The following is a 27,687-nucleotide window of genomic DNA, read 5'->3' as shown; positions in this document are numbered from 1 at the left end:
TCACTGCAACTTCTGTCCCCCAGGCTCAAGTGATCCCCACTCCTCGGCCTCCTGAGTAGCTGAAACTACAGGTGTGTGCCACTGTGCTAGGTTAATTTTTGAATTTTTTGTAGAGGTGGAGTTTCACCATGTTGCTAACCTTGACTTATTTGCTCTTCTTGTACCCTCTATCCCCTCTCTCTGCCTTTTTGAGGATGAGGTGTCCTTTTTTGTCCACGCATACTCTATACTGTGTCCTGGGACCTCCCTTTGTCTATTATGCCCCTGCCTCTGATTCTTCACAAATTCATAAGCACCCCTGCTGTCCTGAAATCACTTTCCTTTAGCCCTTTACACCGCTAAGCTTTTGGAAAGCTGAGCACAGAGCAGCCTACCCACTCCCCGGCTGCTGTGAATTTGCTGCAGCGGGGGTGGGGGATAGGCCATGGCCTACTTTGGTAAGAATAAGGACTTCACTTATTTAGAATGGAGGTTCCTGAGAAGCCACCCTGGATCTCCCCATCAGCAACGAGTTCCCTTGGCTGTGGCTTTAAACTTGAGTTACATGAAGTTTTCTGCCCAGACTCCTTATTCTAATTGGATTCTAATCCTGGAGTTTACCTGTGAGCCATAGTCCTTGGATTCCCATGTCTCAGGACAGAAACGAAGTCCTTTTCCCTCGTCCCCTACCTCCCATGTCAGTACCCCGTTTGCCAGGCCCTCTACTCAACCAGGCCCTCATCAATACTCTTGAAAGATATGACTAGGCCGAGGTTTAAGTAGCTGGTCATGACCCAGTGAAACGCACACGAAGAAGCCTTTGTGTGTTAACAGTGAAGTTTCAGCATGCAGGTGGGTCCTTGTGGCCCTCAAACCACCTATTAAGAAGGCAAAGGGGCCCCTATATATAGAATTTGCTACTATTTATCTGCTATTCCCATGACCTTCTCCAAGTCTCTTCTCCCTATTCTATAAAAAAAGTCACTGTCACAATTGCAAGATAAAGAAATAATTGTTTTATCGTGCATCAGACTATGTCATGGGGACGTCACAATGGTGAAGAGCCTAGTATAAAAATTGGAGGATGGGGTGGGGCAGCAGAGTGGGTTAGCAGCATCCAGAGCTGGGGTTTATCCAGCCCTAGGCCTCAGGGCATCACCTTTGCCTTGGGACGAGAGGAGAGTGGTTTGGGCAGGATGTGGACCCTCTGGCCAATTTCCAGGCCACGGTGAGGCCAAGAGGGGGTGGGCTATGTAAGGGCTGTGCCAGTTCCCCCTGGGACAGTTTGGAGCTGGGCATGTCCAAAGAAGCTCCTTTTCCTGTGGCTGTGGATTTCTTTGACCTCTGCAGCACTGGCGGTGGTTGGTCTGGGCAGTGGTTCCTAGAATCTGGTGTGATTAACCTAGGTTGCAACCTTCAGAACCCCAGGAAGATCAGCTTTAGGAACTCCCTGGCAGGTGAAAAGGGCAGTTCCCATCATACCAGCATCCAGCCTGGACCCACTGTTCCCTGAATGGGGAGAGTGGCTCAGCTCTTATCTCTGGGAGCGGGTGGGGTGGTCCTCACTGTTCCCTCTTTCTGGGTCTGGCCTCTGCTAGTGAGGGATAGTATTTTTTTGGGCTTAGTAGACAGCTGAACAGCCAGCCAGAGGAGCAGTGGACCCAGCTGGGCAGCTGTGGCGACATTTGGCTCAGCTTTCATCCACATCAGAGCTGGCCTGCCCCAAGATTATCACCACATTTGAATGTGGCTCCAGCACCTCACTTGGTTTTGGCTTCCTCCTTGTATGGCCATTGAGCAGAGATCTTGGCTGGGGGCCAAGGGTGTTGACCCTCTTTTCACGAGGGAGCCAACACTAGGAGGCACAAACCACAATGCCTGGAGAAGAGTTTCTGCAGGCTGGAGCCCATATTCCGAATCTTGGATGTTGAATTCAGCCACTGAACACAGGAGCCAGGAGCTTGGAGTCTGGGAACCCCAAATGGGAGATCACAGAGCATAAGATCTCAGACCTGAAACTTAGAGCCCCAGTGTGGGGGCAGTCTGGAAAGTGGGCTGAGAGCAACTTCCTCTGGTGATTGGGAGCCCATCTGAGAAGTAGTTGGGTCAAGGGCAAGGTCTTGCTCCGTGCATGTCCTGCTCACAAGCCTGGGCGGGGCTCCTGATGGTTTGGCGGTTGTACAGGGTCAGGCCCAGGTTGCTGGTCAGGCCCCAGGTTGCTCGGGAAGTCTTGCAGTACCTATGGTACCTGGGACCCTAGGGACTTGGATGTGCTGGGGATGGGTGCGTCACACTGCTGAAACCTCACTGTCAGCCTTCCAGCTGTTCACATCTTTCCTCTGAGCCTGTTCTGCCCTCAGGAACCATGTGGGCTCCAGCTCAGCCTGTGGTCTCTGGCTCCTGCTGCTTCCCTGGCTCCTGCTGCTTCCCTGCCCCTCTTCCTCCAGCCAGAACCCCCTGCCCCAGGCTCAGACCCAAGACCTGCAGTTTCTCTGCCTTCGGGTACAAGAACCAAGGAGGAGGCTTGGCTGGAGGACTCTTCTGGCCCTGCCTCCCCATCCAGCTTGCTGTGAGAGGTCTGGGGAGCATTGCCCTCTCTGCTGTCAGATGGGCATTAGCATTCCTGTTTTGTCTGCTTCCCAGGACTGTTGTGGCCATCAAGTGAGATGGCCTGTACAGGGCCTAGAACACGTATTTGCTCAATAAATTGTATTGAGTAAGATAATGGGAGTGGACTTTATTGCACAGCCCTCTCCACCCTCTCTCTCGCAGGTGTGTGTGTGTGTGTGTGTCTCTGTGTGTGTGTGTGTCTCTGTGTGTGTGTGTGTGTCTCTGTGTGTGTGTGTGGTCTCCTTTTTCAGTTTCATGGAGGAACAGCACTGTGAAAGGTGACTCCGGGGCATGACTGCAAAGGCACAGCCAGGATCCCTGGTCCAGGATGGCAGCCTATATGCCTGTCTAGGTGGGTCTGCGGAGTGGTTAAGTTTCCTCCTCCCAGCAGGATGGGTTCTAGGGTGGGACTTCAGCCTTCTTTTGCTCTCACCTCCCTCTTCTTGCCTGGAAGGACCCACAGAGATCGAACCTCTAGATGTCCATGTGAGGGCTGAAATGAACCTGGTGCCCTTGACCTGGTATCTGCTTGTTCCCTTTCTCAGGGCATTTGAGAGACGTGGCTTCTAGGCTCAAGCTGCCAGGAGTCCATGTGTATGTGTGCTGGAGAGTTGAGAGTTCTTTTTTCCAGAGGGTGTGACTTCCATCAAGACGGTACCTATTTTCCCTGCCATAAGGCCCCCTCTTCCCCGATGACACGGTCAGTAGCCATGTGGTGGTAATACTCCTTGTTACTCCACCTTAAGTCTGCAAGTAGAAAAACGGACACAGATAACAACTGAGTGGTCAGTGGCAGCCACATGCGGGCAGCCAGAGGCACAAGCAAGGTCCCTTTGGTCAGTGGCAGCCACAAAGGCCCAGGCTTTGGTTGGTGCCCTTGGGGTTGCCTGCCTGGTTTCGGCAATAAATAACACGAGGACCCAAAAACCAAACCAAAACAAAAAATACAACCGGTATCTCTTGGGGTAGGTGGTGGGAGACTGTTTAAATTATCGGCCTTCCCTGGGCCACTAGGTGGTTGCCGGCGCAGGGCTAGGCAGGCGGTCATCGGCACGTGTGCAACTCCACGAGCCGCTGGCACTGCCGGCACTTGACGAAGCAGCACCAGTGGAATTTGCAGCTGCAGCGTTCAGCCAGCTCCACCTGCGCCGTGTGGAAGCCGCGGCCACAGCACAGCAGCTCACAGCCGTCGATGGCCTTGGACGTCTTGTTGCATGTGCGGCCCCTCGTGCCCAGCACGCCGCTGCGCATGTCCTGCTCGCAGAAGTCGGGGCTAGGCTCCAAGTACACCAGGTCCTCATCTGTGTGCGGCTTGAACTGTGCGTTGCGTGGCACCAGTGCCCTGGAGGACCCCACGCGGCGTGGCTCCACCTCAGTGGCACCATCAAACTTCTCCTTCAGTGCGTGACCCACCTGGCGGAAGGGCGGCACGGCTCGCCAGCACGTCTTTACCTCACAGGAGCCTGACACCCCGTGGCACTTGCATTCCACCCGCATGTGTGTCAGGATGGCCTGTGGGAGAGGGTGGGGGAGAGGGGCCATCAGGAGATGGCAAGGGAAGGCAGGGGAGGGGCCCTGGAGGCTGACAGCGGAGCGTCGGGATCTCTGGGGCTGATGCTGCAGTCAGATTTGCCGTTGTGCCTCCTCTTATGAATTACGTGGTACTGGGCTGCTAAGCAGTGTTGTGACAGGTGAACGAGGTACTGTCCCTGCACTTGGGGCACTGGGAGTTGAAAGAGAAGCACTAAGGGTGGTGTCCTATCAACAGTGAGTGACAGGTGTGGGGTGGGGAGAACACTGCTGCATTTAACCTCCACAGGAACCTTGGGGGGTAGGCATCCAGAAGGCAGGTGGCGTTACAGTTAGGCACACGATCTTCGTGGTGATGGAGAGAAAGGTTCACATCTAGCTCTGCTGCTCTTTTGCGGAGTGAGTGTGTATGAGAGATAGGGATGGACACAAAGGCATATATGTGTGTGGGAGGGCCATATGTATGGAGGGGGCCACTTACCCTGTTCCGTAGCACCTGCCTGCCTGTCTGTACCCCCACCTGGCCTGTCCTGAACCCCACTGGCCTGCAGAAGGTGCCAGGTGCTGGTGAGTGCCTGCACAAATGTTTTCTGAGTGGCCGTGTGGGTGGGAGAGTCTGTGGGGCCCTGCCCACGCTATCCCTACCCCGCTCTTGGTGGGGGGTAGTGCCATACTACCTTCCTGCCGGCCTCATTGTTGTGGAGGTTCATGAGGGCTCTGCTGGACGAGGCCCCCTTGCTTCTCTCCCGCACATCCACAAACGACTGTGAGAAGGCCACACCGTAGGCGATGTTGTCAGAGCATCCTGACCACTGGAAGCCTGGGGTGTGGTGGGCACAGAAAGGGCTGAGGTGTGAGGGCCAAGGCCAAGCCCCCTGCCCTCCCACTCTGACCACCTCCCGCACTTACCCTGTGGGCTGACTCCGTGCACCGTCCTGTCACAGCCGCACTTCTCCAGCTCCCCACTGCTGCACGCCCGTGTCACTGCAAAGGCCACACCTGCCGAAGAGATGGCGTACACGAAGGCCGCCTCCCGAGTCCCTGTGGGAGGCAGAGGGAGGGCAGGGCTGGGTCCCAGGGCTCCTCCCTGCACCCTCCTTTGTAGAGGGGGAGGGGCATATGGGGCCTCCTGCTTGCTGGAGGCCAGGAGGGAGCAAGACAGGCAGAAATCATGTACTAGGCACCCTACGGCGCTTGTTCTTATCACACCAATAGCTGAATCTGCTTCCTTTACCAGGCGTGGCTTAGGGCTCTTCACACGTGCGGATCCTGTCATCCTCACAACCACCCCAGGAGGCAAGTACTGTTACCATCTCCATTTAAACAGAGGGTCAGGAGCTTTTCTGAGGTCACTTAGCCAGCAGACAGTCTGGATTCAGAGCCTGTGTTCCCAGCTCCTGTGGGAAGCTGTTCTCCCTCCCTCCCCAGAAGGTTGGTGAAGGTTTATGGAAGACCAGACAGGCTGGGAGAGGTGAACTGGCTTGCCAAGGCTGCAGGTAGGAAGAAGGCCTGGATTATAAACTCAGGTCTGGCTTCCTTTTCTGGCCTGTTCCCCAACTGGCCCCACTGGGCTCTGAGGAGCCGCCCTACCTTATGTATGATCTTGTCCCTTCCTCTGAGACTGGGCCTGTTTCTGAAAATGTCTTGCTTCCTTAGAGTAAACCGTAATAACAACAGCTTCTACGTAACCTCCTAACCCCTACTGTGGCTAATACCTATTACGCATAAGCCCTCCACCACTGGGGGCTTCATTGTCCCCCATTTTATAGATGCAGAAATGGAGGATCAGCCGGGGAAGGGATTTGGTCCCAGTCACCCAGCCAGAGAGCCACGGAACCAAGACTCAAGCACACGTCTGTCTGCCTCTGCCCCATGACTTCTCAGTGATTCTATTTTGGTGCCTGCCCTCGTCCCTCTCCTGAATGGATGTTTTTATCCTCCTAAGAACTGTGCCTCGGGGGTGTAGCTGTTGTGGACTCTCTTTCTGGAGGTGGGGGGCAGTGTGTGAGCTGGAGTATGCATGGCCGGCTGGGTGTGTGACCAGACAGCAGACCATGCTCCCCTCCTGGGCCCTGTGAGGAGGGCCTCTGTACGCTGTGACTGTCCTTCTGTCTCTTGCCTGAGTGTCTGTGTCCGCAGGAGCGGAGGGGGCAGGCTTTGGCCCCATGGTTGGCAATTACCTCTGTGACACCCAGGCCTGTGCTCTCGGCTGCCCCAGGGAGCAGTCACCGTGGTCAGACGGAAACAATCACCTTCTCTGTGCCCGTCTGTGGACAGAGGCAGTAGAGGCCCAGCACTGGGGTGGGAGGCAGCTCAGTCCCCGACCACTCAGGACGCCCTGTTCTTGGTTCGGCCCTTGAGCTGGCGATAGTGCCCACCACCCACTCTCCAGTGCCCACTCTCCACCCTGGCTTGGCCACTTTGGGCCAGCATTGGGGGGCTTGGCTGGAGCAATGGAGGCTCGACAGCCTGAGACAGAGTCTTCTCCAAGTTAATCGAGGTTAATAGCAGGATCATGTTGGTTGGTTTTATGCTGTGGCCGCCCAAAGAGAGACGACTTCAGTTTCTGGTATTTCTGGTATTTCCAGGCCTGAACCAGCACAAATCTTTGCCCCAAAGACCAAGGGGGAAGGGAAGTCAAAGCGGGAGACGGGGCTGGCTGATGAGACTGGCGGGTCGCCTCAGCCTGGCCTCGCATGGTCCTTCCTCCTCTGCTGGTCTTGGCTCCCAGGCCACCCTGGCCCAACCCAAGCCCCAGGCTGATCTCCCCTGTGTACTGGTGGTCCCTGGGGTGCAGGGCCCCCAGGGAGGTTGCTCAGAGAGATCTCTGCCTCATTCCCCAAACCAACATTCATCCACCGAGACTCCAGGTTCCTTTTGCCCTGACTTTGGGAACAAGAACACTGGAGTCTTCTTAGCTCGGGAGCGGGCCTGAAGGAGAGATTCTGGAAAGAAGATAATAATAACAAGCTAAAGCTTACAGACAGCTTACCATGTGCTGGGCTCTGTCTAAGCACTTCACATGTGTTATATACTTGTCCCAACAACCTTATGAAGTAGATACTTTTCATCCTTCTTTGACAGGTGAGGAAACTGAGGCACTGAGTGGTAAAGCAACTTGTCCAACAACACCCAGCCAGGAAGTGGTGGAGCTAGAATTTGAGCCCAGGCAGTCAGACTCCAGAGCTTTCAAACCTGACATCGTTCTGCCTCCCAGAGGCCCTGAGCCCCTGGGAATACACATGCAGTTGATTCCACCTCCCACATATGGAGCCAAGAAGGGCTTCCTTAGGTCCACCCCAAACTTTACATGCTGTAGGACAAGCCCAATTCCCTCTGTGGATTCTTTACTGGGGGACGGTGAGCAGTTGGCATCTGGGCTCAGCACAGGAGGCCCCAGAAACTCTGGAAGATGTGGGCAAGCATCTGTGCCCCTAAAGTCGACGGCGGCTCCTCTAGCCTTCTCTACCTGGTTCTGGCTTCCAGCCCTTGGATTCCAGGGTGGTGGCCCTTCCTAGCTCCTCACCTCTGCCCAGGTGTCCAGGCTGCAGCCCTGCTCGCTCGAGGAGGACCTGGCAGAGCACTCTCCTCAGGGGCCACTCAGACATAGAGAAAGAACTGTAGTCCACCTGGGCGGGTAGCAGCGGGGTGGGGGTTCCCCAGCAAGGTGGCAGATCCTGCTCCCTGGCCAGGGGCTTTCCAAGGAAGGAAGGCAATCCTCGCCTTGTCCTTTCCTGGGCCAGGGGCCAGGGTAAGGCAGAACTCTATGGTGCCTTCTTCCATTTTCATACAGCCATTTGCCCCTTCTCACACCCAGCTCCTTTCTTCCTGCTGTTTCTTCCCAGAGCACCCCTGGCCTTTAACGTCACAGGCCTAAATACTGTGTGTCCTCTGGGTCCAGCCTCAATGCCACCTTTTCCAAGGTGCTAAGGCTGCCTGGGGCTGGGAATTCAGTTAACCTGTAAATCCACTAACAGCCACCCTTTCTGAGGGCTTGCTATGTGCTGTCTAAGGCTCATGACAGCCTTAGCAATGAGCTCTCTACAGCTCTGCTCTATAGAAGAAAAGGTGAGGCTTGGTGGCTTGTCCTGGGTTCCTCAGGCAGTAAATGGCCAAGCGGGTATTAGAACCGAGGCTTGTCGGACTCAAGGCCTGTGCTCTTCAGAGCATATCACTTGTGAAGTCTTTCCCAGATACAGGAGAAGGAAGGATATTCAAGCAGTTAGGAGTGTTTGGAGAACTGGCTAAGGCTGAGTTGGACTGGCAATGAAGCCATAGGCTTGCTGATGCCCTGGGTGCCACGGCAGGTATCTTGGCGGAGGTGAGGCCCAGCTGGAGTCCTGGGGAGGTGGGGCAGGACAGGCACTGTCTCCCAGGATAACCTTATCCCCCATTCTCCAACCTCTATCCCTGCCCAGTCTGCCTTTCCAGATTCCTTTACTCTCTTGGATGTGCAGAAACCCACCTTTTCTTGAAACTACCTCCAGGAAGCCCCTTTGGATTTAAGAGACAATATAGGATCAGGGAAAGAGCAAAGGTTTCAGAGCCAAAGTTGTATTGGATTCTCACTAGCAGTGTGACCTTTCTTTCTGAGCCTTCCTGAGTTGAGTGTTCTCACCCCAGCAGGCCAGACCTCGCACCTCTCTACCTCCCTGCCCCATGCGGTCAGAATCAGGATGTCCCCAGCTTTATCTTCTAATTGTCTTGTGTGTGTCTGGCCACTGCAGCCTCAAGGCATTCCTAGTCTGGGAATGTCTCGGGGGTACCCCCTCCCCAGATTTTCTGTAACTTATAGCATCAAGAGGCTGGGTCACAGAGGTAACCCAGGAGAAAATAATGTTCTCCCCATCTTTGGGTCCAGTGTGATGCCAATATTGAGGATAAAGGTGAGAGCAAGGTTCTAGTGAGGGATGCCCAAGACCACAGAGCATTTGCTTCTTAGGCCCAGGTGGTGCCACAGTCAGGAAGGTGTCCTAGATGGTTTAGACATGGGGGATGGACAGACAGGCCTGGGTTTGGACCCTCACTTTGCTATGGCCAGGGCACCACATGGCCTCCCAGCCACAGCAGTCAGACCCTGAAGGGGCCTTAGAATTCATCAAGTCCTTCATCTCAGGACAGGGACTTGCTCAAGGTCGCAGAACGAGACACGGTAGAGGCAGAGGAGGCCCGGTGCTGTCTACAAATGGAGGACAGCAGGAGAAGGGGAGTTTTTATTGCCTTTCCTGCCTCTCCCGCCCTGCCCAGGCACACCTTTAGCAGGTGCTATGGCCTCCCTCCCACCCTCACACCCTTTGGTTCATTCGCTATTTATTGGTTTATTTGATATTTATCAGTTCAGTATTTAACGATTCATTCAATATTTATCAGTTACCTATTATTGCAGGTCCTGCTCATTTAATATTTTAATATTTGTTTGTTACCTATTATGTGCAGGTCCTGTTCTAGGGCTTGGGATTAAGTAGTGTCTAAAATACAGAGGCCATCCCCCATCTAGCCCTGAATATCTGCTCAGCCAAGAACCACTGATGCCCACCCTCCCAGCTATGCCAGATACCATCTTTACCAAATTTTTGGTAGATTTTCAGCCTAGAACACACAGTTTTGCCCCGAATTACACACCTCCCTCATCGTTCATCATTATTTCTCTGTCCATCTTGCCTCCAGGCCAGGAGCAGGGGAGGCTGTGAGACCTGGGGCAGTGCTGGCAGTGGGAGCCCCCCCAGCCCTGAGCCGTGTGGGGGTCAGTTAGCCCTTCCTAGGCATCATCTCTCTGATCCTCATGGGAATCCTAGGAGGCTGGTCCTGGTCCTGGGGTGGTCAAGGAGGACACTGGGACTTAGAGAGGGCACAGACCTTGCCCAGAATCTCCCAGCCAAGAGTTGGCAGGCCCAGGGCTGGGGGTGTTACCGCCCTCTGCTTGCCGAGTCTCCTTTCTCAGCTGTGATGTGGGAGAACAGCACTGTAAACTCACAGTGTCACGAAGATGACCTGATGCAATAGCACACCACAGGCCTTCAACAAATGGGGGCTCCTCTCCTCTCAGACCCCGGGGTGGGTCTGGTCTGGGCTGCTAGCTTTGTCTTCCACGTCTGACGCCACAACCCAGCCAGGCCGCTCATGTATGCAGGCTCCGGCCATGCTCCCAGTCCTGAGAGCATGTGAGTGAGGCCCGCTTACACAGGCTACTGCAGATGACAGCAGCTGGTGACGGGAGGCGTGTCTACATGAAGTGCTTCCCATGCATGAAATCACTGTATCTTCGTGACAGCCTCATGAGGTGGGCCTATGTGTGGCCTTGTTGCCAGGCAAGGACACAGATGCTCAGGGGAGTGCAGGCACTTGTCCCAGGTCATCCTCAGCCTCACCCTTCCTCCATCTGCCTCACCAGCCAATCCCTGGACCTTCTGAGAGCAGTGCTTCGCTCTCAGACCTCAGGAGGGACAATCCCCTTTTCCTCTTAGTCAATGGAGACAAATTAAGTTTCCAAGAGGAATTTTACCAGGGAAGAAAACCAAAAACGCAAAAGGGAGGAGTCTGATGAGTGGGCAGAGCCCAGCCTCCTTCTCCAAGTGTGACTGGCACCTGCCGAGTGTGACTGGCCTAGTCTCGGCACCTTGACATGTTCTTCTCCAAAGGGGATTGGACGTTCGACTCCACCAGTCAGACTTTAGTCCAGAGCAGGTACCACCCAGGCCTAGTAGGAATCTCAGTGTCCCTCAGACGCTGAGCCGGTGCTGGGTGCCCGCTTGGTTCCTCCCCCAAAGGTAAGGAGGGCTTCTCACGGGGTCCCGAGTACCCACGATGGCTTCAGGCCAGCATTGCCCCAGGCTACCTCCTTCCTCGCGCCTTTGAGTCCTCGCCCCCGACCTGCTTTCTGTCATTAGATGACATTCACTGTCTCCTCCATGCCAGGCTTTGCCACGTGCCAAGAAACAGGTCAATGTGCCATGAACCTTGCCTTTGAAGGGCCCGAGTCCTAGTGATGGGGGAGTGGAGTCGGGTGAGGAGATACGCATTTCAGTCTAAAAGGTGTGCTAGAAGCAGTGTGAACACAATTGGTTTAGACAAAAATGTGTGTCTATATATAGAAATAGAGAATAACAAAGCGAATGGGTGAAAATGTAAGCTGTTGGTGAATCAAGTGAAAAGGATATAGGAATTACTTGTCCTACTTTTGCAACTCTTCTGTAAGTTTGAAATTATGATTTAAAAAAAATCCCACAGCAAGAACAAAGAGCTTTGGAGCCCAGAGGGAAGAGCTGAGAAGGTGTGGAGGAGGGAACTGCTGAGCTCTCAAGAAGGGGGCTTGTGTGTTTGGGGTAGAGGACTTTGCATGTGCAAAGGGAGGAGTGGGAGAGGGTGACAAGCCTGCCATATGAAACCCTGCCAATCTATCCACCAATCTGTCCAAGACACACCTACTGTGTCCAAGGGCTTCCCAGGCTCATGGGCTGCTGTTTGAGGCTGGTGCGGGGGCTCCGTCGACCAGGCAGCCCTGTCATCCTGGGAGATCTTCCACTGCCGGGCTGCTCACTGGGTCTCTGTTGCTTTTCCAGAGCAGCGCTGTTCAGCAGTGCCAAGCGAGATCATGCCTTTTTGGCCCCCCAGCTCTTAGGAGAATGGCTTCCAAATTTCTATCACAGTTGGTTTCTAGCAACATCCAAATGGTTTGCCACAAGCCCAGCAGCCCCGGCCGTCCAGGACCACAGGTGCCAGGAGAAGGGTTGGCCCAGGCAACCCCTCCCTGCTGCCTGAACAAGTCAAAGGGCCCTGTCGACGCATAGTGGCTCAGAAGTGCCAGTTTCATGCTCAGGAAGTAGAAAAAGGGGCCCATGGTTTAGAGTACTTCCTTGAGGGCAGGAGCTTGGCTGGCGACCTCTGGAGGAGACTTCCAGTTCCATAGACCATTCTCTATGCCCTGGCCCCCCTGTCTTTGGCTTAATGCCATCTCACATTTCTGGTCTCAGCTGAGGACCAATCTCCTTGGAAAAGCCTTCCCTGAGCATCCCAGCCCCAGCCAGGGGTGGTGTCCACCCTGTGCTCCCACAGGCTCCCCTGGCCCATTGATCACAGCGTTTGCTCATCGAGGAGAAGACCACAGACCTGGGAGCGGGACGGCCTGGGGTTGAGTCCTGGCTCTACCACTTTCTGTTTTTTTTTCTTTTTTTTTTGAGACGGAGTCTCGCTCTGTCTCCCAGGCTGGAGTGCAGTGGCGCGATCTTGGCTCACTGCAAGCTCCATCTCCTGGGTTCATGCCATTCTTCTGCCTCAGCCTCCCCAGCAGCTGGGACTACAGGCGCCCACCACCACGCCCGGCTAATTTTTTTTTTTGTATTTTTAGTAGAGACGGGGTTTCACCGTGTTAGCCAGGATGGTCTCGATCTCCTGACCTCGTGATCCACCCGCCTTGGCCTCCCAAAGTGCTGGGATTACAGGCGTCAGCCGCCGCGCCCAGCCAGCTCTGCCACTTTCTAGTTCTGTGACCTTGGGCAAGTTACTTAACCTCCATGTGCCTGTTTCTGCGCATCCTTGTATCTCAGGGCTGGCTATGCTGGAGGTGCACAATAGGGTTGGTCAGGTGTACCAAAGAATGGGATGGGCCCGGATACCGGAGGCCGAGTGCTGGGGTGGGAAGAGCAGTGGGCCAGGGGTCCAGAGCCTTGGGTCTGAGCCCTGACTGCTCCTTTCTCTGTGAGGAACCTTGGGCAAGCCAGTGCTGTCCCCTGCCTGAGCCTCAGTTTCTTCCTTAATTACCTGCTTACATTTCCAGGAGGCCAGCAGTGGAAACACAGTGCTCTTTTGAGTGCTGCCCCAGCACAGAGCTGCCACCTCTTCCGATGGCCCCCATCCCACACGTGCATCCCACCTGGCTCATCCTCCTGTCCTGGGGCCCCCAACGCTCTGCATCCTTTATGCCCTCACTTGGGCCCTGTGCTGGTTTTGCTTCAGAAATGACCTGGAATAGTCCCGTTGCTCACGAGCATCTCATTTCCTGCCGGGCCCATGCCCTGGCACAGCAGGCTCCCCTGCAGCCCCGCACACCCTTCCCTCACCTTGTGTCACCACCTTGCCGAAGACGGGCAGGGAGTCGAGTGTGGAGCAGTTCCAGCGCCGGTTCCGGAACTGGTACTGGCACTCCTCAATGGCCAGTTGGGCACCGCGGCGCACCGAGTCCATGACTTCCAGGTTCCGCTTGCACATCTGCACCTGCCTCTGGATTAGGCCCTTGAGTTTCTCGCACGTCTCCTCCTCTGAGATGCTCCCCACTGACGACAGCTTGGCCAGGTACCTGGGGAGAGGGTGACATGTGATGCAGAGCCCACCTCCTCATCTTTCCCGGCCCAGGACCAGGCCTGAGCTCCAGCCCGGGTCTCTGGGAACTGACTCGTCCCAGTGACTGGGCCTGGCTGCTGACTTCTCTCTGGATCCAGTTACAGGCCCTCTTGCCTGGCTCTAGGGGCACCAAGGGAGTGGAAATGCTGTCTTCTGCAAAAGGCCTCTATCTCAAGTTTGGCAAAGCAGGCGGCAGCAGCGGGAGGGAAGCTGATTGAGCCCCTATGGGATCCTCCCTGCCCTGGCGGCCCCCGTGCCACTGTCTGTGCCAGGACATCACCCCAGACCTTGCTACGGGATCCCACTGTTCCTTGCCGAGATGCCTTCTAACTAGGAGGCTGGAGCCGCTGTCTGCCCGGGGTCTCTCTTTCCCTGTCCTAGGCAGGAACCCCAGTGATCCTTGGCTCACCTTCTGGCCACAAGACCAAGATCCTCACTGCCAGCCACATCCTAGGACCACCAGATGGAGACCAGTGTCATTGCTGCCACCCTTTGGAGGTGGGACAATGAGGGCAGTAATGGGCTAGAGGTCTAGGGATGGTCAGGTTATGGGTGGTTGTGGCGAGAGTGGGCTGTGTGGACGGTTCAAAAGCCAAGTGCAGCATGCTCTCCCCTCTGCCCCTTGAGTTTCTATGGAGATGGAGCAACGATGGCTACTCCTCAGAGGGTTATTGTGAGGATCATGATCTCGATGAGACGAGTTCTGTGAAGGTGCTCGGGGACCAGGCACATGCAGGAGGCGGGCCTGTGAATGTTTCCATTTCAGTGGAGGACGAGAGAGAGCACCACAGTTACAGGTCACCTACTAAGTGCCGTGCACCATGGCTGCACTTCTCCCTGTTGCATCCTCGCCCCAAATCTATGAGGTGATCATGATTATGCCCATTTTATGGATTCTAAAATGAAGGCTAAGAGGGTGACAGGCCCAAGGTGACACAGATAGTAAGTGCCAGATCTCAGCTTCAAGTCCCTTCACACCCATAGGTTTTTCTCCTGCCTGTCCTCCTTGGTGGCATTCAAGGGGCCTGGGAGGCCCTAACTCATCTAAGGACAGACACTCTGTGATCTGGGCCAGGAGGCAAAGGGACCTGGAGCAAGACATGAAAGTGCTCACTGGGATTGGAGCAGAGCTAGGGAAGGGCCCTGTGAGGGAGAAGCTGAACCCCTCTTGAGGGAAGGGGAACGCGCATTAACTGAGCACTTTTTAAGGTCAGGTCTTGTTCAGAGAGGTGGAGTGACTGGTTCAAGGTCACCCAGCTCTAAGAGCAGACCTGAATTAGAGCTCGGGTCTGGACAACCCAGAGGCTTGTGGTCTAACCATTGCCCCTCAGCCTGCCCTACCCTTCCCCCGAGTGTCTCCCGCCAGGGCCAAGTGCACATAGTAGGTGCACAAGAGGCAGCCTCTGGAGAGGAGAGCTGAGTGGTGACTCTGGAAGGCCCCCTTTCCCATCTGGTGAGTGGGAGATGCATCTGATCACCTCCCAGGGTGGGGCTGCCTTCCAGGTTCTTGGAGGAGCAACAGAGTGCAGAGAATCACACCTAAGCAATGTTCCCCAACAGGTGATCTGGCCCAGACCCCTCATTTTACAGGTGGGCACACCGAGGCCCAGAGATGGAAAGGGGGGCCTTCCCATGCCTCCCAGAAGGAGGCTCCGGGCCTGGCTCTACCTTCAGCCTCAGCCACACAGGTTGGAGGCTCTGGAAAAAGACTTTCCTGCTGCCCCAGACTCTGCAGCGAGCTAGGTCTCCCCCAGGGGCTTGCCCAGCACACTGAGTCTCCCAAGGGTTGGGGATTTTCTAGGGGTTGGCTGTGAAGAAGCTGTTGCATCTTATAAAGGAAGCTGCACAAATTTCTTGTTTGAAGAAGGATAAAGCGAAGGTAACTGCTCTCTGGGCCTCAGTTTCCTCATCTGTAATAAGAGAAGGGACCACTGGTTCTGTCTGAGTGGAGGAACTGCTACCTGGAGCAAGAGGGATCTGTGTGAGAGATGGCCTGACACTGGCCCGAGGCAATGAGGCAGGAAGTCGTCATTTGTTTGCTGAATGAGGGAATGAATGAATGGTGACCAAATAGAAAAGCACACAGAAAGTCCTATTTATGGGAATTCTTTCTGATGATAAGAAGAGCTAACTTCTATGGAACTTGGGACTGGGCTAAGTACTTTACATTATTGCATTTAATCCTCTCAGAAAGCCAACCAACTCCCATTTAAAAGAGGAGGACACTGAGGCACCGACATTTTAAGTAATTTACCTCATGTGCAGGGCCACACAGCCAGTGAGGTTGAGCAGGACTTGAACCTGGTGTTTGCCTGGCTTCACCGCTGTGGGCAGAGACAGTATTCTCTGTGTGGCTCAAAGACTAGAGTTGACACTGTGGCCAGAAGCTGCTGGGAGCTGGGTTTCTTCAACCCAAAGATGCTAGCCAGGGTGCAGCTGGTGGGGCTGTCTCCCCATCCCTGGAGGTTTGCAGGCGGCAGCTAAATTTTATTTGTCAGGTATGTGGGTTGGACCAAGTGACGGTTCTTGAATCTGGCTGTGCATCGAAACGTGTGCAGGGTTTGTTGAAAGTAGAGGTGCCTGGGCCCCAGTCCCAGTGGGGGTTGGTGGGCCTCTGAGGTTAATTTAATGTGCCTTAGGTACACCTGGGAGGCTAGGTGGGCACTGGCCTGGAGAGCAGTCTGCATAAGTATGGGTGATGTTTCCTTCTCAGCCGTAAGGAGCTCTGACTCAGGGATGCCACTGTCCTCCTCACTGTGGCATTGATCCCCAGGATGTTTCCTTTTCCCTGTGGCTGTGGAGCCTGAGCCTGGCTTTCCTTATCTGTAAATGGAGATAACGGTTCTCACCCAAAGGGCCGCCGGGAGGAATGCCCGTGATTTGCTGTGTGATGCACCTGGCTGTCAGCTGGGCACATCCTAGGTGCCAGGTAATTGTGGGGGCAAGTGCATAGCGTGGGGCAAGTGCAAAGTAGGTGGTCTCAGGCCGAAGAAGGCCAACCTCCCCTCCCCACCCCATGCATTCCTGGTCTCCCAGGGGCCTCCCCACCCCTCCTTCCTATCTACCAGGTGGTTCCCAGGGGATGCACAGACTGGTGGTGTCCTGACAAGGCCCAGGCAGGAGCTTGGAGCCCCTTGGAGGGAAGACAAGGGCAGGAAGGGGGCTGAGAGGCAGCAGAGGCTGTATTTGGAAGGGGAGGGGCCCACCCAGCTTCTTAGCCCTGCCTGGGTGCTCTCCTGCCTGTGCCCAGCCAAGGGGTCGCCTGTGGAGCTAGTCCCACCTGTTGCTCTTGGCCTGCAGGGGGCGCCAAGAGCCTGGCTACTGGCGGTGGGCCAGGTCCATGTTCAGGAGGCCACAGGTGTCCCTCTGTGGGGGGACAAGGAATTGAGCCTGACGTTGGATCCTTTCCTGCTCAGACCCAGGCTTGGCCTCTTGGAGAAGGGTGGGGGCCCTGTTTGCTCTATGATGTGGGGGCACAGAGCTGGCCCATCCCCAACTCAGTCTCTGCTCCTGCAGCGTGCAGCCAAGAAGGCTGCATCTGGCTGTGCTGGGCCCTGGCCTCTGGTCAAGGGAGGCACCCAAGGGCAGGGGTTCTCTGGGCAGGGGGGGCAGCCTCTGACCCACCATGACCTTGGGCAAGTCCCTGCCATACTTGGAGCCTGTCTCCTCATGGGTACAGTAAACCGGTGTGTCCATATGGCCTTTCCCACTGTCGGAGTTGGTGGGCCTCCTTCTACTGGCAGGGTGGGGAGTGGCCGGGCCTCAGGGGCCTGCTGGCCCCATGCCAGGCTGATAGATGTGTCTCTGCCATTGAATAAGTAGTGAGATGGACCAGGGGAGCCACCTGCATCCCCCCACCCAGGCTCAGAACGCAGCAAGGGGAGACTGGCTGAATGACAGTCGCAGGGGCTTAGGGTGAGCTGCTGGGCTGCCGTGGCCGTGAGTCACTGGGCCAGCTTCCAGGAAGGAGCTGAGCAACCTCTTCCGTTGGCACCAGTGCCCACCCCCAGCCCCTGCCTTCATCTGGCACAGCAGCTGTCCCCTTCCGTACACACGAGGCCCAGCCCCATCCCCACCCCTGTTCCCCTAGACCCCAGGGTCTCGCCTGGGCAGGGCTGGGTGCCAGGGCTGGAAATGGAACTGGGCACCGGCTCTAGAAAGTGAGAACCCCAGGCATTACAGGCCCTCATCCACAATGTTTCTGCTTGCCTGTTTCAGTATCCAGCTAGCATCTGGCTCCATTTTACAGATGAGCAAACTGAGGCTACAGAGATAAAGCGACTTGCTCAAAGTCCCACAGCTAGAGCGGCGAGCTGCAGTGCAAACCCAGCCCTAACTCTTAACACTTTTTCCTCTGTACCTCGCTGTGGATATGCCCCATTTACCTGCTGAGGGGGCAAACACTGCCCTTGGTGCCTCACACAGGGCACAGTGCATAGAAGGTGTTTAATAAATGCCTGCAGCAGGGATGGAGGGCTCTGTCCTGATGGGGTTCCCTCTGCTTGCCTCCTGGCAGAGTGCTCAGGATGGGGAAGATAAGGATGAGGGAGGAATGTGGGGGCTGCTGTGGTCTTTTGATCTGCTGAGGGCCTGGAGACCCATCGGGGTGAGGCCTGATTAGTACTGGACACCTCAGGATTCCCAGCGTCCTAGGGTGACTCAACCCCAGAGACACGTGTGCCATCCGCTGACCCTAGAGCTGGACCAGGCTCAAAAATGGAGTGCACCGGCCCTTTCTAGGGGTGACAGAGAGCCAGGGCATGATGGGTGGGCCGGGCCAGGCTGTGCAGGGCCTTGGCCATCCCTGAGGCTTCTCCTGTCCTGGCTGCATTGCCCCAATTTAGGCTCCTTCCTGCCACCGCAGAGTACAGGCTTAGCAATTTGCCACCTGCTGCCCTGGCCACCCAGGACTCTCGCCATGGCCATGCCGTTGATCAGGTTACCCCACCAGCCCAGACCGCCCCTGCTGCTGCTACCAGCCAGCTCATGCCCTGATCTTCTCCAACGGGGGCTGCAGGTCCTGCAGGCTCCTCCCAGGAGGCCCTCCCTGAGCCCGGCCCGTGCCTACAGCCTGCAAGGCTGGAGGGCCCTTGCCCTGCCAGGGAGATCAGATCCTCTCAGCCACCTGCTGTTTTCATTAGAAACTAAAATTAGCTGGGCTTGTCCCAAGCTTTTCCAGGTTTGCTTGCTTTTTTAAAAAAATATACAAATTCCTAGAGGAAAATCTGCACCTCTGCGACTCCTCCCGGCTCTTACGCTGTGAGTCAAGAGGAGAGGGGACGGGAAATAGCTGGAGCATTTGGGAGGCCAAGCAGATCAGTGTCGTGGATCCCGGCCCTGCGGGTGTCCAGGTGGGGGCTGGGACGCCAGCACAGGCCTCTCTGCCCCCTCCCTTTGGCCTCCCTGCCTGCCTGGGCCACATTTAGAGCCTCCTCAGGAGCGGTCGTGCCTGCGATACCACGGAGGAAGGAGGCCAAGTTGGTGGGAGGAGGAGCCGGAAGAAAACGGAGTGGCTGCTGAACAGAGCTGCCTTGGGGGATGCGGGCCAGTGGGGGCGAAAGTGACCACAGTCCCCATCCAGGACTGTATTCTTAGGGGGATGGTACCTGGTTTCCCAAGATCCTAACCATACCCCCCACTCGCTTTTACATCTTTGAATGTTTCTATAACCACAGTCTTGGTATCCTGCTGTGCTCCCCCTGATGGTGCCCTAGCCTTGGAGACCCGTCTTTTGGCATGGCAGGCAGTGTGGAAAGGACATGGACCAGGGACTCCTGGGTCCAGAAGTCATCCTTGTGTTGCTTGAAGCAAGTTAGTGAACACCTCTGAGCCTCAGCGTGTTCATCTGTAAAGTGGGGAGACTGCGATTCCTGCACGCAGGAGGCCTGAATGAATGAAATGTGTGTGCAGGAGATGCTCCTCCCTGCTGCAGCACTGTCCTAGCAGCACCTTCAAGATGCTCACTGTCATCGGTGCCGTCACCACCCCTCCCACAGCCTCTCCCAGTTCCTCTGGCCGCCCCTCTGCTGCACCCCAGACCAGACCCATGCTGACTTCCGCTTGTTTGTGTGTGTGTTTTTTTGCTTGGGTCTCTTGGCCCTCTTAGGCCTGGGTTCCCAGTCTTTTTTTCAGCTGGTCATGCCTGAGAGGTGGGACACGCTCCCTCGGGGTACAGTGGATGATCTCAGCAGCCATCCCAATGGCAGGCTTTTGACAGAGTCTCCAGACGAAGTCTGCAGAGTTTGAGAATGTGTTTCCTGGCGACTGTCAGTCAGACCCTGTGAGGCTGGGGAGTGTGAGAGACGGGTGGAGGGGATGGTGCTGCTAGGACATCAAGAGCTGGGACACTGGGGTGAGGGCAGGGACAGTGGTGTGCAGAACATGCTCAGGAGTGTCAAGGGGACTTGGAAACCATTTGTGGGCATAACAGAGTGGATGCATGGGACCTTCACTTACGCTCTGTAATCAATAGTCACATGCCTCAGTGTCCATAGTGCAAGAGCGCAGGGCTGGCTAGGCAGGTGTCTTCCCCTCTATTTTGCAGATGAGGAAACTGAAGCTCAGAGAAGCATGTCTTTGAGCCCATGCAGCCTGGAGTTAGCTGGGCTTGTCCCAAGCTTTTCCAGGTTTGCTTGCAGTGAAAGGTCAGGATTTGAAAACAGGTCACTCTGGCTCCTAAGCCAAAGATGACCCAGGGTACTGAGGCATGAAGTTTGGCAGTCAACAGACAGTGACCTGAGGGAGGAGCCCTGATTCTTCCCTTGATGGGTCTTTCTAGAGCCCCATGTCTTTTCTGAACTACAACGAGGTGTCTGGGCTGTGTTCAGGGGTAAGGGGTGCTGGGGACAGATGTCTGGGTGGTTATGGGACTGCCTGGACAGTGTGGAAGCCTGTGGTCTCTGTAGCTGTTGGGGCCATGGAAGGGTTGCTGACATTGGTCCAAAACCCCTGGAGGGGCAGGCTTTGGAGACTCTCATGGTGGTTTGCAGGGCAGTGGGTGCTGCCTTCACCCCTCAGCCTTAGCATGGTCCTAGGTCTGTCAAGGCCCAGGCCGAGTCCTCTTGGCCTCAGGTGCATTTCCTCAGGTGGAGAGAGAGAACGGCCTCCTCTGGAACCCAGGCCTCCACTGCCAGTGCATACCACTCTGCACCTTTGGGCCCCTTTCCCTCTCTCCTGGGACCCCTAGCTCCCGTCTCCTATCCTTGGAAGCCTCAGTGCCCTCATTTTCTGACTCTTGGTTTCCCAATTCTCATTACTTCCAGTATCCTGGTATCCCAGCCCCCTACATTTCACTCCTGAGGGCTCTGTGTCCCCCACTTCCTGTTTGGGAGCCCCCACCCCATTTCCCATCTCCGTGTATGTTTTCCCAGCGAGCTGGTGGCTGCCTCAGGGCCACAAAGTAGCCCCTTGGACCTGAGCCTGGATGGCCCCAGAGCTCTGCCAGGTGAGAACTGCCTTCTCCCCCTGAGGCAGGTGTGCTGTTGGGGGGAGTGGGTATCAAATTTAAGGCTGGCCTGACCTCACCTTGTCCCCTGATTTGCCAGCAGAGAGCTCTTTGCTAGACCCATCCGACCTGTGTCCCCATAACCTTTCATGTCCTGTGGCCACTGACCCATTGAACTGTCCTCCCTGCTGGGCTGAGGGAACCTGGGGTTGGGGAAAGAGGAGGGACAGGTGAAACCCCAGCTGAACTGTCCAGAGCCGGCGCTGGCCTCCTAGAGTGAGGCTCCTGGTTTCTAGTGAGTTCCTTGGCCTTGGGGGATACCTTCCAAAGGCCCAGTCCTGGGAGAGCCTGTGGCTGAACCCCCACTCCTGCCCCGGCCAGGGTGGGGCTTATGTCCCCAGCAGAGAATAACTGGCTGGGGGCACGGGGCTGCAGGGCTGCTGCCAGCGGCTGCGGGGACAGCTCTGGGAGACCTGGGATGGAGTCCCGGTTCTACCACTGCCATGCTGTATGGTCCTAAGTGCCCAGCACAGGGCCTGACGTGGGGAAGTGCTTGACATGTTTGCATGGGGGCATCCCAGGCCCTCCCTGGCACGAAGGCTCCCCAGGGAGTTGAGCTGAGAATCCCCAAGAACCCCCTCCCTCTCATGCCTCGAAGCTTGGGTTGCCGGAACAGCTGGGCACCCGACTCAGGAGGGGCTACTCTGCTGTCTCCAGCCCTTGGGGAAGGGTCTCTGGGGCCCAGTCCTGGGATTTCAGGGCTTGTGTGTGAACAGATTGAGAAACAGGGTCTGAAGGGACCATTCAGAGTCGTCGCAGGGAAGGGCCCTCAGGCCCATCAGCATTCCTGCTGTTCTAATGGGCCTCTCCAAAGATACATGTGAGCTGTCCGAGGCTCCTTTCCCCTGGAGGACGCATCCCTTCCTCCTCCCACCTCCCTCCCGCTCTCTCCTCAGACCAGGTCCCCTCCTCTGCGGGGTCTGACTTGGCAGGGAACTTTCAGAACACAGTTTGGTTTCAGTTTGCCAGGACGTGGGGGAGGGGGAGCTGGTGGGGTCACGGCAGGGAGCGAGCCGTCCCGAGTTTGGCTGAATCACAGAAGATGCAGTTCAGGACTCAGAGATAAAACCTGGCAACTCCTGTGGAAATCTGGAGAGCAACCCTGGGGTCGCAGCTCTGCCTGCAGCTGCGCCTGCTCCATGCAGTGGAGGGGTGACTGGAGGGCCCACGGCAGGCAGCTGTCACCCCACCCATGGCTCCCTGGCCAATCTGCGCCCCACTGGCTCAGCCCAAGCCCCTCTTCCCAGAGGCAGGAACAAGAGGAGGAGGCTTGGTGCAAATGCTCAGCTTTCCCAGTGTACCCACAGGGCCTGAGTTGGGCGAGTTTCAACAGGTTTGGGGAGCACTGTCTTGTCAGATGCTTGCTGCGTTGCTCAATTGCTAATCCAGGGCTGAGGGAAGAAAGTCAAACCATAGCAGACAGCTGGGTTGTGACTGCTGCCTGAGCCACCCCCTCGGGCAGAGTCTGGTCCTGGGGCGCTGCAGTGCTGGAGGAGAAACACTCAGCCTGGCTCTCAGGGTCTGTTCCAGCCCAGCAGTGTGGGGCAGAGCAGCAGATCTGGGGGGCAACAGTCACACTTCCTGCCACCCACCTCTGTGCCTTTTAGTATCACCTGAGCCTCAGGACAGTGGAGCAGAGCCTACCTCCTACTGCAGGCCTTTGAAGATGGGCTACCATTGGACAACAGCTGAGAACCCTCTGAACAAGCCCACCTTTCATTCATCCATCAAAGATTGGCTGAGCACCTAGTACCTGGCAGGCACGTGCCAGGCACTGTGAGATATTCAGAGGTGTTTATGCCACAGCCACAGCCTCCAGATGTTTATAACCTTGTAGAAGCAGTAAAGAAACCGCATGATTGGACTAGAGTTATATATAATATGAAACGGTTCTATAGGCAGGGGATGAAAGCTGTAAAATCTAGACATGGGAGAGCAGTTCCAGTCCTGCTTCTGATTTGCAGAATGACCTTGGGGAAGTCATTGCACGTCTGGGCCTCTGAAGTGGGGCTGAAAGTAATCTACACTCCTGTCCTCTGACAGTGGTTGTGGTGAGGCATGGAGGGGAGGGTGTGTGGTTGAAATAGGGTAATGGTTGTGAAAGGTCTTTGTAAACCATTGATTCTTGGGGGAATGATTTGGTCCCCCGCCGCCAGGGGACATTTGGCAAAGTCTGCAGACATTTTGTGTCGTCACCTGGGGGATGCTACTGGCTATCTAGCCGGTAAAGGTCAGGGATGCTGCTAAATATCCCACTATGCACAGAAAAGACCCATACAAGAAGACGCATCCAGTCCCAAATATCAGTGATATGGAGGTTGAGAAATCCTGGTGTAAACTGTAAAGTACTGTGGGGGTGTTTGTGATTGTAATTCACTGCCCAGAGCCACGGAGGAGCTCTAAGGAGATGGGTTTTTGACTATTTAGAGGGGAGAGAGAGATCTTTTAAAGCTGGGAATCAGGGGGACACTTCCTGGAGGAGGTGGGCCACATCTTTACCTGTGTGGCTGGCACTGCACATCTGGGCTGGCTGTGCCCCATCCCTGCCCCAGGGAGCTGTGCCCAGAATGTTGGGCTTCATTCCACCTAAGGCCAAGGGAGATATAAACTGCCCCCAGCCCCCAGGCAAGCAGGCTCAGGGGAGCTTGGCCTGAAGTCACACACCGGTGGAGACTCAAAGCCAATGGAAAGCATGATGCGTCCTTCACTGCCCCCAGGGCACTGAAAGGTGCTCCCAGCAGCAACTCCTCTGCCCAGCAAGATTGGCTTGTGAGCCAGGCTAGGTCTTCCTGACTCTGGGAGGCTCCTGTGGGGGCCCTTGTTGAGCAAGGGGGTTTCAGCCTAGGATCCTACCTGTGTTAAATCAGTGGATCTGGGTGGGACAGGCTGGGATAAACAGGGCTTGGGAGCAGCAGCCTGAAGGCCCGTTTTCTCCACCACCCCTATCAATAGGGATGTGGCCCTGCAGCTCCGTGACAGCAGCCCTTGCTTCCGGCAGCTGCCATGGCTGCCATTTCCATCAGCGTGCCTGGCCCAGTGCCAGCTTGCCACATGCATGGGCTCACTTTTTCTTCCCAACCACCATTGTGCACCATTTGCATCAATGGGCTCCATTTTACAGATGAGAAACCCGAGGCAGAGAGAGGTTAAGTAACCTGTCCAAGGTCACTCAGCTGGGCAGGGCAGAGCTCGGTTGGATCTCAAAGACCCACTTCTTGGCCATGCTGCCGGCCTGCCTCTGAGTGAAGCATGGTCTCCCTCCCCTCACCCATGGGATTCTGCTAGAGCCCCACTACCCCACGACCTTCCTCTAAGAAATCCACAGTCCTGAAACCTTAGCTTATTTATTGCCTAACCCTCCCCAGCACTTCCACTTGGGGTTCAGAACGATCTGCTGAGGACTGTGGCCCCGAGGGAGGAAGGGGACACCCAATATGTGGCCCAGAGCTGGGACTGGAACCCAGGTGTCCTGACTCCCGGTACAGCCTCAGTGCAGGGAAGAGGGGACATTCAGAAACATTTCTGAGCTCAGGTCTGTGGCAGGGCAGCCTCCTTAAGGGCAGAATCCCAGCCTTCCCCCAGGGACTCTTCATCCATCCGGCCCTCCCTTAGTGGTGGGAGCCATCATAAGCTGTCAGCAGGCTCCTCCGGGTGCCAGACTAGAGTCTAATCAACAGCTCTCAGCTTCTCTGGGCCTGCCCAGGCCTCAGGCTCCCCTCCCAGCTCCAGGCTCCGTCCTGCCCAGCAGCTGCACGCGGCGGGACACCTGGCCTCCCCACCAGGCCACCTGCCCTTCTGAGACAACACATAGCCCTGGCTCTCGCCACTGGCCAGCAGACCCACCCTGGACTGAAGCCTGACTCCAGGGTACCGGGAGGTGAGCGGAACCTAGACCTTGCTCCTCGGCAGGTGCTGTCAGCTATCCTCTGGGGGCCAGGCCTCCTCATACCTCACACTTGAAAAGACATAGTGCCAGCCATCATGCCTGCATGGACACCTGCCTGCCCGAAGCTTTTCCTTCTAGAGGCAGCTTTTCAGTCGGACACCTCTGGCATTTACCAGCTGGGTGACCTGGGCAGTTACCTCTGTGATCCCCAATCTTCTCGTCTGTAACAGGATTGAAACGTTGTTGGGATTTAGATCATGCTGTGGGAGTCATTATAATAATTATTATTGTCGTGATCCTACAGTCTTCAGACCAAGTCCCTGTCTGTGCCTGCTCGGGCTCACACTCAGCTCTTTCCTCTGACAGCCACAGAGCATGTGCCCTGTTTCACCCAGTCGTGGTTTTATCATGTCTTTCTACCTAGACTGCAGGCTTGTGGGAGGCCTGGCTGTGACATCCATTTCCCCCAGAGCTGCCGTTCCTGGCCAGCTGATTGTTCGACAGAGGTTGATAAATACTGGACCAACCTTGGTATGTGCCCAGTGTCTTCTTCATAGCCTCTCTGGTTTGGGAGGGTCCTGGGAAGCCTCCTGTTCCTCTTGCCTTGGGTGGAGCGGAGAGACCCTTGGCTTGAAGCCGGGGGTGGAGCAGGAGTGAGCTGGGTCATCCAGAGACCTGCTTCGTGGCAACCTGAACCATCACCGTTGCAGAGAACAGGTTTGCCAACCTCTCTTCTCCTAGGCTGCCCCTCCTCACCTCACCCCCAACAGCACAGGCAGGAGAACTGAGTTGCTGGAATTCCCCACAGTTTGCATGATCCAAAGCCGAGGCTGCCTTCCTGGCTGGGATTCTGGGGGTGGACATGGGTGAAGGTGAGTGGTGATGCCACCGGGCCATGCTGGTTCCACTTTGGGACAGCTTCAGGGAAGGGGGTATAGGGTCACTGCCTGGGAGTCAGAACACCTGGGTTCAGTTCTCAGCTCTGAGGTTGGGCAAGTAGCTTCCCCTCCCTAGGCCTCAGTTTCCTCATCTGAGTCAAAGATGAGATGCTCCTGAAGGACTTTCCACTGCAGATGTCGCTGTCTTCCATGCAGGCCTGGGCCAGATGCTTGGACTGCCACTTTTTTTCTTTGTTTTTTTTTTTTGTTGTTGTTGTTTGTTTGTTTGTGGCTTTGGCGGTGCTGGGCAGGTGAGACCCAGTTCTTGCTCCTCCTGATGCTCAGATCTGTTTTGGAGACCCCCGCTCTGAACCCACGCATTCAAGAGCCAGCTCCAGGGACACCCAGGGTCCTCCAAGTCCAAATCAGCTCCCTCCCCAGCTCTGCGACCCAGGCTCCATTCAGGGGGTGGCCTGCAGGGGGGCAGTGGGAGTAGGTGGTGGTGCCTTGCTTTCTGTACACTCCGCCACTGCTCCTGAAGTGTTAATCAAATTAAGGCTCCAAGAAAAACAAAAGCTCCGCAGCCACTTCGGGCTGCCTTGGAGTCGTTTGCTCTCGGAACAGCTGGGAGAATTCCACATCACCTCCGTCCCCCAAGCCCTGGGTGGCTCTGACCCCAACGAACACACTCCTTCCAGCCTGGAGGGCTCTGGCTGGCCACAATGACCTCATAGCAACAGCCATTGGACACTCGGGGCAATTTCATGGGAGATATTTGTTCTTTGGTCTTGATGCAGAGAGAATTTTTTTCCTCTCTCCCTGTCTCCATGGAAACCCCAGCTACACTGTTGGCGATCCCCCTTCCCACCCCATGCTTTTCAGATCAATATTGGAGCTTGGCTCCCCACTGGCTGCCCGCAGCGGATGGTGGCAGAGCTCTGGGCCGGAGGAACTGGGGCCAGGGTTAAGCGCGGGGCATGGGGAACCGTCCCTGAGCGGGGATGAAAGGAGTGCAGGTCTTCTTGCTCCCTGTCCACCCACTCACTGGAGCTCATCCCTTTAGTCTCCCTCCCTGCAGCAAACCTTCCGCCCCTACCCAGGGAGCGCCCTGAGCGCAGACCCAGTCAAGGAGAAACAGACAGGTCACCAGCGGTTACCACCCCTTCCTCCTTAGGCTAGACACGGGGAGGTGGGGGGCCGTTGTCTTCTTTAAGGTCTGGACGGAGTTTCTTCCTGCCCCAGGGAAAAACCAAGGCCCGGCCAGCGCCAGCGCCAGCCCCGGGGCCTGGGAGACCAGGCGTCCTGGTCCCTTCCTTCTGTCTCCGGCTCCCGCCCCCCAAGCAGAAACAGGTCCCTGCACGCCTCCAGCCCAGCCCGCAGCGCGGCGCAGCTCGGCGCTGGGAGCTCGCTCCGGACTTCTCGGGATTAACCTGCTATTATGTCCCGGAGCCCTTCCCTGCAATGGGCTTCCTCGGCGACCTGTCAGCCCGGCTGGACTGCGCCCCGCGCCCGGCGCCCCTCCCGGGCCACCGCCCCGCGCTCTCACCCCTGGCGCCCTCGAGCGCCCCGAGCCGCCTACCGGTGCGGACGCCGCCGCCGCCACCCCTGACGCCTCTGGGCAGGGAGCCGGACCCGGGCAGGAGGGGACCCCGGGTGTGCAGAGGGACGTTCGGGCCGTGACGGCGGCAGCAGAGCGAGCGAGCGAGCCTCCGGTCCCGCGGCCGAGACACCTGCCGGGCTGCCCCGCGCCCGCTGCCCCGCGCCGCCTGGCACCGGCCGCTGCCCCCGGGGCCTGCCCCGCCCCGCCCCGCCCCGCTCGGCCCCGGCCCGACTTACAGCCAGTTGCTCGCGGCGGCTGAGAAGACGGCGAAGACGAGGAGGCGCAGCGAACGCAGGCACGAGCGGGGACTCATGGTGCCGCCGCGGGCGCCCGGCCCGGGGCAGCGGCTGCGGCCGCGGGGGGC

The 27,687-nt window shown here is 56.5% G+C and overlaps 1 protein-coding gene across 1 annotated transcript; it reads right to left on the bottom strand.

Annotated features, from left to right (window-relative positions):
* Window positions 1-980: 980 nt before the first annotated feature.
* Window positions 981-27,687, bottom strand: WNT4 (Wnt family member 4). The gene is made up of 5 exons (XM_055260957.2): window positions 27,560-27,687; window positions 13,176-13,411; window positions 5,029-5,160; window positions 4,797-4,939; window positions 981-4,101 (listed from the first exon to the last, which is right to left on the bottom strand). Exons 1-5 carry the CDS (start codon window positions 27,634-27,636, stop codon window positions 3,634-3,636), a joined length of 1,056 nt encoding a protein of 351 aa, XP_055116932.1. The 5' UTR covers window positions 27,637-27,687; the 3' UTR covers window positions 981-3,633.

The sequence above is a fragment of the Symphalangus syndactylus genome, chromosome 22 (assembly GCF_028878055.3).
Source record: "Symphalangus syndactylus isolate Jambi chromosome 22, NHGRI_mSymSyn1-v2.1_pri, whole genome shotgun sequence".
Taxonomy (NCBI): domain Eukaryota; kingdom Metazoa; phylum Chordata; class Mammalia; order Primates; family Hylobatidae; genus Symphalangus; species Symphalangus syndactylus.
The sequence above is the reverse complement of the archived record's forward strand: the minus strand, read 5'-3'. Positions and strand labels throughout refer to the sequence as shown.

Excerpts from the sequence above, each read along its gene's own strand:
- WNT4 (XM_055260957.2), bottom strand. The coding sequence starts at position 27,636 with ATGAGTCCCCGCTCGTGCCTGCGTTCGCTGCGCCTCCTCGTCTTCGCC. Across the intron at positions 13,412-27,559 it reads GCCGCCGCGAGCAACTGGCT|GTACCTGGCCAAGCTGTCGT; the intron begins GTAAGTCGGGCC and ends CCCTCTCCCCAG. Across the intron at positions 4,940-5,028 it reads GCACGGAGTCAGCCCACAGG|GCTTCCAGTGGTCAGGATGC; the intron begins GTAAGTGCGGGA and ends ACCACACCCCAG.